Here is a 14,939-nt window from a genome sequence, read left to right on the forward strand (position 1 = left end):
GACTTTTTAACACAATCAAGTAGGCGGTATAATGGCGGGTTTCGTGTTTAAAGTACCAATTAGATATATTATGGAGTTTCTAGAATTGGGATCGCTATGGGTAGAAAGCTAGGACCTGTTTATTTGCATTTAACAAAAACTTAGCAATGAATCACTTGGATTTTCTAGTCTTATCTTTACTTAGATGTCTTTGTGTCAGTTTTATGCTTTGGAATGAAAAATTACTTTCTTCTCTGGGAAAGAAATGTTGATTATTTCTTCTCACATTTATGCAGCTCATAAATTTCATTGTTTTTTCTTTTAAGTTCGGTATAATAACGGTCGTTTTAGTACACAAAAAAAACATACTTTTAGACATTAATGTTGTTAAGTGGTACAACCTTTTTCCTTTTTTCTTTTATGTATTTGTTATTAAGTTACTTGATGTTTTAAAGTACTGCCATAATAGTTTTAAAAGCAAAAATAACCGCTGAATCAGCACCCAAATTTACAGCAAGATTAATAATTAGCAAACCTACGCAAAACAAAGCATGCCCCATTTATCGTGATTAGCACAGGGATGATTAAAAAATTAAGTATATTAGATACTCTAAGGATAGCCTTGTCTGTCGAAACGGAACCAACACGTTAACTTTTACAAATTAGCGTTGAATTTGCGCAAGGCATGTGTTCAGAATACAGGTTAGACTAGTCGTAAAAATGAGTGAAGCAATGGTAACCCAAAAGGAGCTGGCAGGATGATATTGATGATAAGGAATATCTATTTATACCTCCCTACTAACTAGTTAATGATGTAAATGTAAAAGTCTCTGTGTCTGTTACCTGTTCACGCTCAAACCGCTGAACCGGTTTAGATGAAATGTGATATGGTGATACATAGTTTGAGACCCGAGGATGGACAGTCGACGTCAAAAATATGTTTACACTTTTGAACCTTAGTCCTTTGTAATAAGGCGAAAAGTGTAAACATATCTTTGACGTCGACTGGACATAGGATAGTTTTTATCAATCGTCATCCCACGCAGATGAACTCGCGGGCAGACACTAGTTCATAATATGGCTATATATAACTGGCAGGAGCATGTACAGTCAGCAGCAGAAGTTGCTAAGCGGGCGAAGTGTTCAGAATTACCTTGGCACGCTCTTATTCTCTTAACAATAAAGTCGCGTCAAGATCATTTTGAATACCTCTCCCGCTTAGCAACTTCTGCTGTTGACTGTACTAAGCGTAAGAAATGAGAGGCTTTTATCCAGTATTTTGTCTACTTACATCTACACTTGGTTTAAAAGAGTTTGTCCCAGCACTGGAACATTTACAGAGTAAAAATATGTATGTAGTTTTTTTTTAAGGGGGGAAAACTCATTTATGGTATGTAGTTATTAGTCAGAGATATACTTTATCTGCCAATCGCTTGGTTAATAGATAAAATTGGGCTTAAGTATAATCCCAAATAACCAATTTTCTCGTGGCAAAAAATAAGTTGAATGTACCGAGGAAACCTCTTAAAATTTATCATTTCCATTATAATAACCAAACAAAACAATTTGAATCTAACAAAAGAAAATGGCGGCTGTTTGTGCTCCTTGTTTATTTTGGTGTTAACGCAGTCTTAGTACCTTGCCGTTTTAACGGAGTTTACATACGGCTATACAATGTACATATATGTGTTGAGTGTGAAAAGGTTTCAACTTACACGTGTCTGTAAGTTGTTATTAGAATTCAGATTCAATGAACTACAGGTAGGTAGGAGAAGATGGCCGATGGGGTCGAAAAGTGCTCGAGTGGAGACCACGGACTAGCAAACGCAGCGTAGGACGTCCACCCACAAGATGGACGGACGACCTTGTTAAGGCCGCCGGAAGACGCTGGATGCGGGTCGCTTCCAACCGGTACGAATGGAGGTCCAAGGGGGAGGCCTATGTTCAGCAGTGGACGTCTTATGGCTGAGATGATGATGATGATGAACTATAGGTATGCCGCGGAAGGGGCTGACTTACGTTAGCATAATATGTAATAAGTATTTAGATAGAGTCGGACCAAAAAAAGTCTGTAGCGGATTTGATAGCCCACGCAGTGCAAGTGTCATTTATACGTCATAATTTCATAGAAGTTTGACGTTTGAAATAACACTGTTACTGCGTGGGCTATCAAATCACCTGCAGACTATTCTTGGTCTGACTTTAACAGCGTCCTTGTAATCAAATTTATGTATATAAAGACATAAAATAAACAATGTTTATTTTTCTGTTTTATTTTCAAATCATGAAAGTCTTATTAAAGGAGGTACGTTCATTCTGAAATCACTGCCTTCGTTTTTTAGGGTTCCGTACCCAAAGGGTAAAACGGGACCCTATTACTAAGACTCTGCTGTCCGTCCGTCCGTATGATGTAGTATTTCTGTTGCCGCTATAACAACAAATACTAAAAACAGAATAAAATAAAGATTTAAGTGGGGCTCCCAATCCCATAAAACAAACGTGATTTTTGACCGAAGTTAAGCAACGTCGGGCGGGGTCAGTACTTGGATGGGTGACCGTTTTTTTTTTGCCTTTTTTTGCATTATGGTACGGAACCCTTCGTGCGCGAGTCCGACTCGCACTTGCCCGGTTTTCTTTGTTTCACAATAACAAATCGTAATCTACGAACTTCACTCGTTTTATCGAGGACTAGCGACCCGCCCCGGCTTCGTACAGGTTACATAAAACCTTAACAAATTATACACCGAAACCTTCCTCAAGAATCACTCTATTGATAGGTGAAAACCGCATGAAAATCCGTTCAGTAGTTTTCGAGTTTATCGCGAACATACATACACAAAAAGGCAGACGCGGCGGGGGACTTTGTTTTATAAGGTGTAAGTATGTAAGTAAATACACTTTATTGCACCACAAAGAAAAATACAATAACAGATTTACAGTGAAATTGACAGGGCCCACGTCAACCAGCAGTAATGTCGCAACAGTAATGCAGTAGTCATCTGAACGTTACCTTAAGAGTGACATTCCATTTCCAACTGCAGCTGCAATACTGTTCATTTTACTATGGAAACTGACAATGACAGCGACGCGTTTCCATAGTAAAATGAACAGTATTGCAGCTGCAGTTGAAAATGGAATGTCACTTTAAAGGTGACAGTTCATTTCCAACGACAGCTGCATTACTGTTCATTTTACTATGGAATTTGACAATGACAGCGACGCGTTCAGCACCGGTAGTGCAGCTGCGGTTAGAAATGGAATGTTACCATTATTCAATTAAGTAGAAAGGAGCACAAATCTTATTCATAAAACTTTACGGGCTTGATTTAGTTAAATTATGTTTTAACCCATACATATACATAAGTCAAAATGACAGATAAGAACAAACGGTTATTAGCTAAGGCCCACTTACACTATCCCACTAACCCGGGGTTAAGCGGTTAAATCGTTAATTTAGTGTCAATTTGTACTGGTAAACATGGCAACTCCAGGTTTAACCGGTTAACCCCGGGTTAGTGGAATGGTGCAAGTGAGCCTAATAGAGGTTTATAGCGCGTTTATGAATAAGGGGGTTAGAATTTAATATTCCATTACTTTAAAAAATACATAATATTAGGAAACAACATTGTGAATATCTAGTTTTCTTCTTTTCTTTGTTTGAGCTGTATCCAATTCAATTTCACTAGTCATAATCCACTTTGTGACGCAGCGTTTTATTCTGGCTCTAGTTTCGCGGAGAAATGCAAAATATCCTTCTATATTACACCCTGCATGTTGTTTAGAAAACCTTACGAATATTATAAATGCGAAAGTGTTGTCTGGCTATCTGTCTCTGTTTACCTCTTCACGCTTAAACCGCTGAATTGATCTAGATGAAAATTGGTATGGAGATAGTATGACGTTCTGGAAAGGACATAGGATAGCTTTATTAATCATCATACATCGTTGCACACAGACGAAGTCGCGGGCAAAAGCTAGTAGGTATATTTAAGTAGTATGTATATAAGTATATGTTATCTGGCACATAATAGTCAAACTATTAATCCTTGCGTAGCTTATTCAGCATAAACTTATGAGGAAAACCTTAACTTTATCTTCGAGATCCGTAAAGTTGTTAAAACATTTCTACCTACATCCTTTTTGCCTACTTTTACAAGCCTCTCCCAAACTCCATTTTCTTTACCATGTTCTCCGTATGAATGCATATTATTTTAGTTTAATATCCCACTGAGTTTTCTAATAGAAAATCCTGGTTCATAATCCATGGTGTGTATGTACGTATCATGTATGTACACTGGCGTTCAAAAATGCATGGAGATGTTTCAACCGTAATATTAAGGCATTACGGTCGACATCTATCAATGTACTTTTGAACGCCACTGTACGTGTTTTTTGCTAATAAAAAACACTATTACTGCTGCCTAAGTGCGCACCGTCTTGTATTTTTCCGAAAACTGGGCTAAAACGAATACAAGCCTGCCCTTGCTAAGCGATTGCAATACTTTGCTTCGCTCACGCAAGTGTATTTTAGTTCCAGCTATCAAGTTAAGTCCTTCTTACACAAACGTACATTTGCCCGCACTATAGCAACTTACGCCTTTCTTGCCCTAAAACTTTCAACTCCGCACTATGGGAACTTATTTCCTTTTGGCTCGGAGATTGTCAAGTCTTTACTAAGGGGAGATACGTCCTTTTAACATGGATCACGGTTTACATGTTAGATATAAGACGTTTTAACGCTGAAAGGCTGATTTATGAGCATTTGGAGAAAACAGTTTTGTGCTTTGCAGTGGGTTAACCGTATACTACTCGTTTTAAAAGATAAAGCTACCGTTAAAAGAAGGTAGATCCTAGACCTACTCGTACAAGTCAGATCAGAGTTATTTAAGACCGTTATTTTCAGTACCGTAGATTTAGTTATTTACTGAATCCAATAATTTAAACGCCGAAGGGCAGAGTACGTTTTCTCTTAATCATATTTGAATGTATGTAATTCCAATGTCATGTTGTATTCGCAAGAAAATATTGACAATTTAGGTTTATTTATTAGGTATCCGTTATATTGCAAAGCCGCAAAGTATTATAGGTCAGAAATAATATAACTTTTAGACCTTCATTTTTCTTTATTTTGCTAATCAGAATACCTAACCCCTATAACTATAACCTATAACTGAAGGCTTTTGTCGGCCTGCCTTTGCTATTTTGTTTGTCCTAAACGATTAAGTTTAATAATCTTATACAGTTATACCTTTAAACGAGCAATTCTAGTATATTTATTTATAAATATATATTTCGGGGATCTCGGAAACGGCTCTAATGATTTCGATGAAATTTGGTATATGGGGGTTTTCGGGGCCGAAAAATCGATCTAGGTCTTACTTTTGGGAAAACGCGCATTTTTGAGTATTTATGTTTTCCGAGCAAAGCTCAGTGTCCCAGATATTATTCTTACTACACAACTTTTGGAACCCAGATTCATATCCAAATGCCAACTAATCCATCCATCTTGCGACTAGGGTTTCTGCTCGAGAATTCCCGAGGCGAGAAATCTCGAGAAATTTGTCCTACGTCGAGACGGGAAAAAAATATTCAATGCCTCGAGAACTCGAGAAATAAATCTCTTGTGATAAGTAAAAAGATAACACGCGTATAACACATGATGTGTCTACAATGTATTTCTTTACGTAGTTAAATAAATATGAACAATGTTTTTTTTAGGTTTTCAGGTAGGAACTTACGTAAAACCTTTATTACCAACCAAATAAAAAACTACCTTGATCCGTCCCCCATCCATAGCTAGAAAGCTTTAACCGATTATCATGTTTTGAAACTTTTGAACTATCATGATTTATGACATTCATGTAGTGTCTTTTTATTGAAAAACGCTTTTAAAAAAATGTAACGAATTATAGGACCATGTAATAAGTTTAATAACAAATATTACAAAACTAAATTACTAATTGATAAATCAAATCATCCCAATATATTCCTATTAGCAAAATATTACAATTTTATCAGCTTTATTGTTACGTTGAGTAAGTACGAGTAATTCATATTACGTAGTAATACTTATGTAAGTTTTGTAACATCGAGTTAAATTTATTGACTTGAATATTGCTGCCTAATAAAATACCATTATTGTAGTTTGTTTACATTTTGTTGAATACCTAAAGAAATACACTATAGCATAACACATTGCCGGTGCGCACGCCTGCACCTATAGTTTTTTTTTTGTTGTATTTTTGATTATTAAGTGCAATTTATGGTGACTAAAAATGTACCATATGTTTGATTATTGATCTCACCTACGATTCCTACGAGTCTGATTTGTAAAAAAGCATAAAAAAATTAATAACATGGTGTTTTTCGGAGCTTTCAAAATTTCTCGAGATACTCGAGAAACTCGAGAAATCTTGGTCGAGAATTCCCGTGCCTCGAGAAATTAAAAAGGTCGAGAAACCAGAAACCCTACTTGCGACGCCTGCCCACACTGCCTTTTCCATTACGCGCAGTGAGTAGGTATCTAAAGATGTACAACTAATGTCATTGAATAAAACGGTACCTACGCGATTAGTCACTACTCACTAACCACAATATCGTAACTAGAGATGCCACGAATATTCGGCAACTATTCGGTATTCGGCATATTCGGCCACTTTGCCGAATATTCGGTATTCGGCCGAATGTTGCCTACTATTCGGACGAATATCGAATATCTGTTGCACCTACCTAAAAAGAGAAAATACACAGAAAAATAAGCAAAAACTAGGTAAATTTCATATAAAAGGAAAATAGTTAAATACGAAGGCACGTTTTTGAGCATTTGTTGATTACAAAATATATTTTTTTGTCATGAGTCTGATTTGATTGACTCTAACTACATTCATTAATTCTGATCAACATAAAAATATATCTTAGCAAACGTTGTGCTTGGTTGGCAAACAGTTTTCATAATAATTGTGACTAAAAATGTTTGCATGTCATGCCGAATATTCGGTCGCTGAATATTCGGCGTTCGGCCGAGAGAGAGGCCGAATATTCGGTATTCGGCCAAATTCACTATTCGGGGCATCTCTAATCATAACCCCTTTTTTGCTTCGTATTCAGAAATTTCACGGTTAAAGTTCTTTGTGCGATTTCAAGTAAATTCGCACTCGAACTATGACTAAGTCTTTGTAAAAGTTCCGTGATCTCAGAATCTTTGTTTTCGTTAATTAGTCATTTGAAGCTTAGTTTTCCTTGACTGTGTGGTTGACAATGCGATTTCAAAGAGCTGTCGGTACTTGGTAGAACAGCGGGGTTTCTATTTGTTGATGATTCCGATGACGAATGATGCACTTCTTATAAGAATGACTGCTTACTTTCAGTCAAGAAATTAATTTTACGCTTGGTTCTATCAGTAGGTCTAGTTTGGCTAATATAGAGGTCAGATCAAAAGATACAACATATGAGTCACACTAGAGCAAGCTTAGTCAGATTAGAGATGAACACATCAAAAGTAGGGGATCAGACTTTGCGTCCAAAGTAACATGCTCTAATAGCTTAACAAAAATAAATGACTCTATACATAGAACAAGACATATAGTTCTTCATAGATTCTTTTGGTATATTGTTCCATCCGCTACTATTAATGCTAATTGAACATGAGAATATGAACTCACCTGCACTCCTCGCTTCAGCCGGCAGTCTATCCATAAGCAGCATCAGACACAACACAAACACAATTGTTTTAAACCTAAAGCACCAGCCTCTTCGATACCTCTCCCACACATTATTGCTACAACTAACCGTTTCCCCAAACCTATTATTGTCTAATTCACTATTATTGCTAAACACATCTCTCTCTTCACCTCCTCTGTCTTCCAGTAACGATTTGATATCTTGTAGGTTTTTACTTTTGTTTGTTATAGTCTTTTCTAGTGGTTCTGTGTCGTTCCAAATCATAGTTGGTCTTGGCTTTGTGCCGAAGTTAGTGACGTGCATTTGTGATGTCAAATCGCCGCATCTTGGTGTGGGCTCATCTGGAAAGAAGAAAATATATATATTAATTTAGGAATGAGGTAATAAATCTATGACGGAAATTGAGGAATAAAAGACACACGCCTGTCCTACTTAAAGATGCATCCACACCTCAACGTTAAAGTGTTGCATTGCAGTGTTGCTCCACCAAGATTAACTGCGATGTAGATGCACCTTAACGTTATTCCATCCATAACTAGATGTTTCAGTTTCAGAATATAAAATGCTGCAGCTTTCAATAGTGAAATATTAATACCAAAATGCAATCTAAAAATATACAGGATAATCGGTTAATGTTTTGGCTTCAATTAACAATTTTATTTCGTTTTTACCAATGCTGTTTACCAATGTTACAATAATAAAGTTTGCGAACCCATTCGTAATACGGATTGAGTTAAAAAGCAATATTTCATTTTCATCACAAAAAAGGACGCAAAAAAGCACGTTAACCCAATATTCACCGTTGAAACAGATGAAGTTACTGAAGTTTTTACTAAAGCCAACTGTTTTACTATGTATGAAGCTCCATTTTTCCATGTATATAGTACAAATATTAAAATACGCGGAAAACTCATATATGTGATATTCGCGGAAAGTCGGCTTTTATGCAGAACTGTAATTTCAATGTGTATTTCAAAAGAGATTAAAATATGTAATATAAAATATTACAAAATATTATAAATAACTGCAACGAAATGAAAGAAAAAATGTAAAAGGGTAGGTAAAAACAAAATACTATTTGGTAAAATATCGGTGTAAATATTTTACATGATAAAAAGATGAAAAAGACGATGATAAGAAGATGAGAAAATTAGTAATGACAGTAAATTATCTAGTAAGTAAATTAATTATCTAGTAAGTAGATAGTAAGTAAATTATCAAGCACAGAAAATTCATCAGTACGGATTTGATGGTCGTATTTGTCTACGTGACAGCGTGATAAAACGGTGTCCGTCTCTTTCTATCCCGCAGAGTTAAAAAGTGACAGTTGTTTTATCACGTGGATAAATCTGGATAAAGCGATCCATAATAGGCTTGCAGGTCTCTTTATATTTCGAAATCTTTTTTTATTATTTTCCATCCTCATTCTAACGTAGCTCTATGGTATATTAGGTGGTAGTTAAATTCGATTAGGTATATCAAATAATTATGGAATGAAACATGTCGAGCAATCTACGATTTCTAATTATGTGAGTGACCTGTTTTAATAATTTAATATAATATGTTTGTGATTAACGGAAGTTTTGTTTTTAAAACCTGTAACATTTAACAAATAGCGATGATAAATAACAAACCGCCATATTGAAATTGTCTCTGAATGATGAACGTGACTTTTGTTTACATAGTTAGCAAGTTCCATAGAATGACACTTTGGGCCCGATTCGGATTTTGAAATAGACATCTATTAGATATCTTTTAGACATCACCAAGATACGATAACGATATGTTTAAGATCTAACCTGTCAAATTTGACATTTGCGCGATTCTGGAGATACTCACTCCAGGTCATCCAAAATAAATTTTTACGTAGAGCCACTGGTTGTCCAGGTTACATCAGAAATATTGATTTGCACAGGGACCTCAAAGTACCCTCGGTGCGTTTTTTCATCAAATCATTATCAAAAAGACTTCATGAGGGGGCTGTGGTTCATGGCAACCCTTTGATCAGGGATGCTATGACCTACACCCCCCTCCCCTCGGTCCCATTCCGGAAGAGGAGGCCCAGACACGCTCTTGGCGATAGTGATGACGAAATCACCAAAGCCTTCGAGGAGGATATTCGCATGGAAGGTGAACTCCTCAGAGCGCGTCTTGGCCTCCCTCCCTCAGTCACTCATAATCATATCCTTACACCTCATCCCACTCATAATCCTAACCCAAATCACAACTCACCCTCCCCCCCTCCTACCTCTTCACTTTCACTTTCATCATCAACTCCTTTACCTTTCTCAACATCATTGCCCGCTAATCATCCCATAAACACCTCCCAAACCTCCTCATCCCCCCCTCTATTACTTGGCTCTTCTGATGGTCCAGGTAGCTCCAAAATAGTTCCCGGTACTCCTAGGGTACTCGGCAACACCAAAATCAAAAAGTGGCCAAAAAAGACTAAAACTCATTATTGTAGTCCACAGGACACATCAAATAAAGTCCATAACTATGTACAGATTCCGCTTGATGACCCCTTTGAATTCTTTGCTATGAGCCCCTAAGGCTTGCGAATTCAAAGGGGGCATCGACCTTAGTTATAAGTAAAATGTAAATATAGTTTTAGTTTTAGTTTTAAGAGCTCAGTGCGCCTCTCGCGCACTTGACGCTCCAGTCAAATATAGAGTCAAGGGTACCAGCTGCCCAACTCAAAATGTCCATGTCAAAAAAAAAAAAAAAGTCCTTATACTCCTTATCTTATTTATGAAGAATGATTTGTTAATCATGCACTTTAAATGCTATTCAGCCTTTAGGTAGCTCCAACGAGTCTAGACTTGGCTAATGAGCTCGTTACGTGAATCGATGCCTGCGAGTGATCGATCTGACGTCATCTTTACGATAATTCTCCTCTCTTCAATAAATAAGGAATTTTAATAGTAAAATGGCTGGTATGAACAATTTTAAATAATGTTATTAACAAACATTATCGACAATGAAGAATAACTCCGTGTTTTAAGTCTATAAATATCATAACTATAACAATTCCTGTTTACCTAGTATCTTTTGTATCGAGCAGTGCAGCGCGCGCACCCGAGCTGCATACATCGCCATTGCTAGTAGCTCGTTACTACTTACAGGGCGTGTCTTATTTGAAATGTGCAGTTTTCTGGGCAGTTGTGTAAAAGTCTGCGACAACCATACTGTATTCTTGTGTCGGCATTTATAAAACACCAACGGAGTCAGTCCACTGTTACTTTTTACACTGTGGTTATGGCGTCCAATGAACTCGACCCACACCCGTTCACCTAATTTTCGGACAAGAAACATTCCTTGAGCACACAGCGAAAAGGAAACCCTGAAACTACAAGTATTTTTGACGCGCCACTGATAGACACCCCTGTAAGTAGTTATCTAAGGGCCACTTGCACCATCACACTAACCCGGGGTTAACCCGTTAAACCGTTAATTCTGTGTCAAATTGTACTGGTAACCATGGTAACTCCAGGTTTAACCGGTTTACCCCGGGTTAGTGGAATGGTGCAAGTGGCGCTAAGTGGCTTAGCCCATACGTCAAACCTTGCCGAGCAAAATGAAATTTTATTTTGTCAACACAAAGTTCAAAATAGAATGGAACAGGAGACCTTTTTATAGGTCTCTGGGCGGCTAGAGGATGAACATGTGTGCTATGACGCAGGTGTCAGGAGACGCGGCCATTATTGCTGCTGTCGGCTTGATAAATTGCTTATTAGATTGTCATCGCCACCAACACTTTTTTAGGGTTCCGAACCCAGACGGTTAAAAACCCTATTAAGAATGACTCACGTTAGACCGGGCCGTGTCCGGGCCGGAGCTTCCGGCGCTTACTTTTCTATGACATGACAGGCGATCACGTGATGCTTTCCATAGAAAACGATGCGCCATCCTTTACTGATAGATGAGTCATCCTTTACTAAGACTCCACTGTCCGTCTGTTTGTCTGTCACAAGGCTGTGTCTCATGAACAGTGATAGCTAGACAGGTGAAATTTTCACACATGATGTATGTGGGGCTCCCCATATACATCATAATACGACAACTTGATTTATTGCAGTTTTTTGCTCTATATTAACAACGCTTGAAATATTAACTAATATAGGTAGATAATGGTACGGAGCCCTTCGAGTGCGATGCCGACTCGCGCTTGGCCGGTTTTTAGGGTTCCGTAGCCAAATGGCAAAAAACGGAACCCTTATGGATTCGTCATGTCTGTCTGTCCGTCCGTATGTCACAGCCACTTCTTTCCGAAAGTATAAGCACTATACTTTTGAAACTTTAAGTAGATAGATGTATTCTGTGAACCGCATTAAGATTTTCACACAAAAATAGAAAAAAAAAACAATAAATTTTCAGTGTTCCCCATACTTAGAACTGAAACTCAAAATTTTTTTTTCATCAGACCCATACGTGTGGGTGTGGGTGGGATACCTCTATCTATGGATAGGTCTTTAAATGATATTGAGCTTTCTAATGTCATTTTATTCTAAACTAAATAGTTTGCGCGAGAGAGACTTCCAAAGTGATAAAGTGTGTCCCCCGCCCCCCCTGTAACTTCTAAAATTCTTTAAATGGTTTGAAAATTATCTTTATTTATATGTAAATTGTGACTAGAAAATTGTTTTGTTTTGATTTATCTCTTCATTAGAAAATTAACTGATACCATAACAAATTAACAATAATTAATCAAAAAGTATTATAATATCCGCAGATTATTAAACAAAAACAAAACCCACCCAACACGTAAAAGCCACTGAAACACGTAAAAGGGGCAGTGCAACAAGAACAATGCGAGGTCCAACGTTCGAGTCCCAGGTGCGGGCCGGACTAGCGGGCTCATTAATCTTCCAGTGCAGGTAAAAACATAGCTACAGATAGTGCTAGCACTAAACTAGAATGCTAGTGTGTGTGTCCTTTACTGAGTGCCACCTAGTCCATCCACTGGGCCTTACTTGACCGACCGGGCCGGTTAGCAATCGTCACAAAACTGACGGTCAATGTCAAATCCCATACACTTTGCCAGGAATTGACGGTTAGACGTTACTGAAACACGACTTTAAAGTGACATTCCATTTCCAACTGCAGCTGCAATACTGTTCATTTTCTATGGAAATTGACAATGACAGCGACGCGTTTCCATAGTAAAATGAACAGTATTGCAGCTGCAGTTGGAAATGGAATGTCACTCTTAGTCGCACTTTAAAGTACAAGTTAAAATGAAATTGCCCATATACAACACACAAATTGAATAATGATACTTCGTTTCACTGATTTCTATCACAGGATAATCAATAAGTATTCGATCCAACGTCAAGCTATACAAACAATACAAACATATCATATTAATTTGCAAGAGCATGGCAAACATACCATGATGTTATATTGTTATTAAATTGTTACAGCTAGAGACCATTTAACAGGCATTTGTGTTATTGTTCCGTTATGACGTAATTATGAAACTTTTGAAATTGTTCAATCCCACGAACAATCCGCCATTACGCAAACGCGCCAAAAACAAAACACCGAAATTGTCAAATTTATCCCCAACAATACGTTTACGAGTAATAAAATTGTTGCAATGGCCGATAACTCACGACACCTGCGAAAGATCCCATGACGAAGTTCAGCTGAACTCAGTCCTTGGGGGACCGAAACAATTTTCAGTAACGGCCTCCTACAGGTAGCCGGTCCGAAAAAATTCCCTGAATACTGCTGGGAAGTAATAGTTGTAACTAAGTTTGGAAGTTACGTCGTATAGGTCGTTTTCTTGAAGGCATTGCGCATAGAAATATCGGTAGGACGTGAGCTTATCTTTGACATAGTTGGGAATGGGATGGGTTGGTGGAGGAATTCAAATCGGTCGTTCTACTATTCCAGTTGAAATGTTTACAATCGTTGTGCTTTTGACAATGTAATTTAGGACGAACTGTTTAGCGGGTTTGACAGTTTTATTGCGTCGGAGAGTTAATTCCGTATTAGCCGGATCAATATGTTTACTTTTCTTTTTTGATTTGCTTTTTAATGTAAAAGATATCTGATGATATTAACGTTTTAAGATCTCTACAAAGGTTTACCACAACTTTTTGATAAAATAATCCATTGGCAAACTTTATCTATTTCGGTACGTAAATATTTATACCAGTTGATGTATTCCTGTTGACAGTTAATCCATTACCAATGTAATAAAAGTAATCAGCCTAGTGCCTTGCCATGCGAATCTCGCCACGTCTACGCCTCGGCTAGTCTGTGGCCATGAGTAAACCCATGCATATTTAAAAAAAAAAAAATCTATATACTTTCAGTACCTAACTTTTACTAGTTTTTTTGATGAAAGTTCCTTTAAGATCTATTTAAGTACATCTTGATACCAAATTTACTCCGTCTGTCTGCCCTTTCACCCTCAATGGACTTAATGTAATGAAAATAAACTTGTAGACAAAACAAATAATGAGTATGTTTCTTTTTGATCGTTGTCGCCTGTTAACTCAGAAAACCAATACTTTAACTTCAGGTCCATTAGTTGCGAAAATACTTACAATTACTGCAAAGTTGGAACTATTCACTTTGAATTCAATATTTCGACCTAGTCTCATGTATCTTACAGATGTCAATTTACTTTTATCACACCTTTAATGATTTTATCCTGCAAGAAGAACTTTAACATCAGGAATTCTAAAGTTCCTGAATGAATGTGGAATGTAGTGTTTTGAGACCACATTCCTCATTCATTCAGGATCATTCATTGTCTGAGTTGGAATGTGGTATTTCGACTCCAAGACATAAATAGTCCAATTAGACAATAGCAGAACAAATTCTAAATATCTACTTAGGGGATTAAAATAATAGCTTCCGGAATACAAATCGAATTAAATTTAAACAAGTGCCAACGTAAGAAACAGAAGAAATATAAGCAGTCATTAATCTAAACAATCCTTGGTCCATCCTGCCCCCGGGAGCCCAGGTGTTCAGCTTGACGGATTGTTTGTTTTGCGCTGGCTTGTTTTCGGATGGTATTCCACTGCAAATTTTGCAAGGGGATTTTAGAATACGTGTGGGAAGATAAATTTAAAAGTTGCATTGTAGAAAGATGTTGAAAATGGGGAGGATAATCTCCGCTGGGAAACCTCGACGACAGAATCGGATTATGAACAAGACAAATGATAATAGATAAAAATGAGTCTTGCGCTTGACAATGGTAATTAAGAAGATGAAAATAGAACTACAGATACTAATTTATGTGTCACCTTTAAGTTCATGAA

The 14,939-nt window shown here is 37.2% G+C and overlaps 1 protein-coding gene across 6 annotated transcripts in view; it reads right to left on the reverse strand.

The window, feature by feature from the left end:
• LOC134675405 (latrophilin Cirl) overlaps positions 1–14,939 on the reverse strand; it is a 514,068-nt gene that overhangs the window by 199,809 nt on the left and 299,320 nt on the right. For all 6 annotated transcript variants that reach the window (XM_063533613.1, XM_063533611.1, XM_063533615.1 and 3 more), the window contains exon 2: positions 7,641–8,000. In XM_063533613.1, the coding sequence (XP_063389683.1) occupies positions 7,641–7,962 (322 nt within the window). In that variant the 5' untranslated portion in view covers positions 7,963–8,000. The remainder of the gene's footprint in view (positions 1–7,640; positions 8,001–14,939) is intronic.

Source organism: Cydia fagiglandana, chromosome 22 (genome assembly GCF_963556715.1).
Source record: "Cydia fagiglandana chromosome 22, ilCydFagi1.1, whole genome shotgun sequence".
Classification (NCBI taxonomy): Eukaryota; Metazoa; Arthropoda; class Insecta; order Lepidoptera; family Tortricidae; genus Cydia; species Cydia fagiglandana.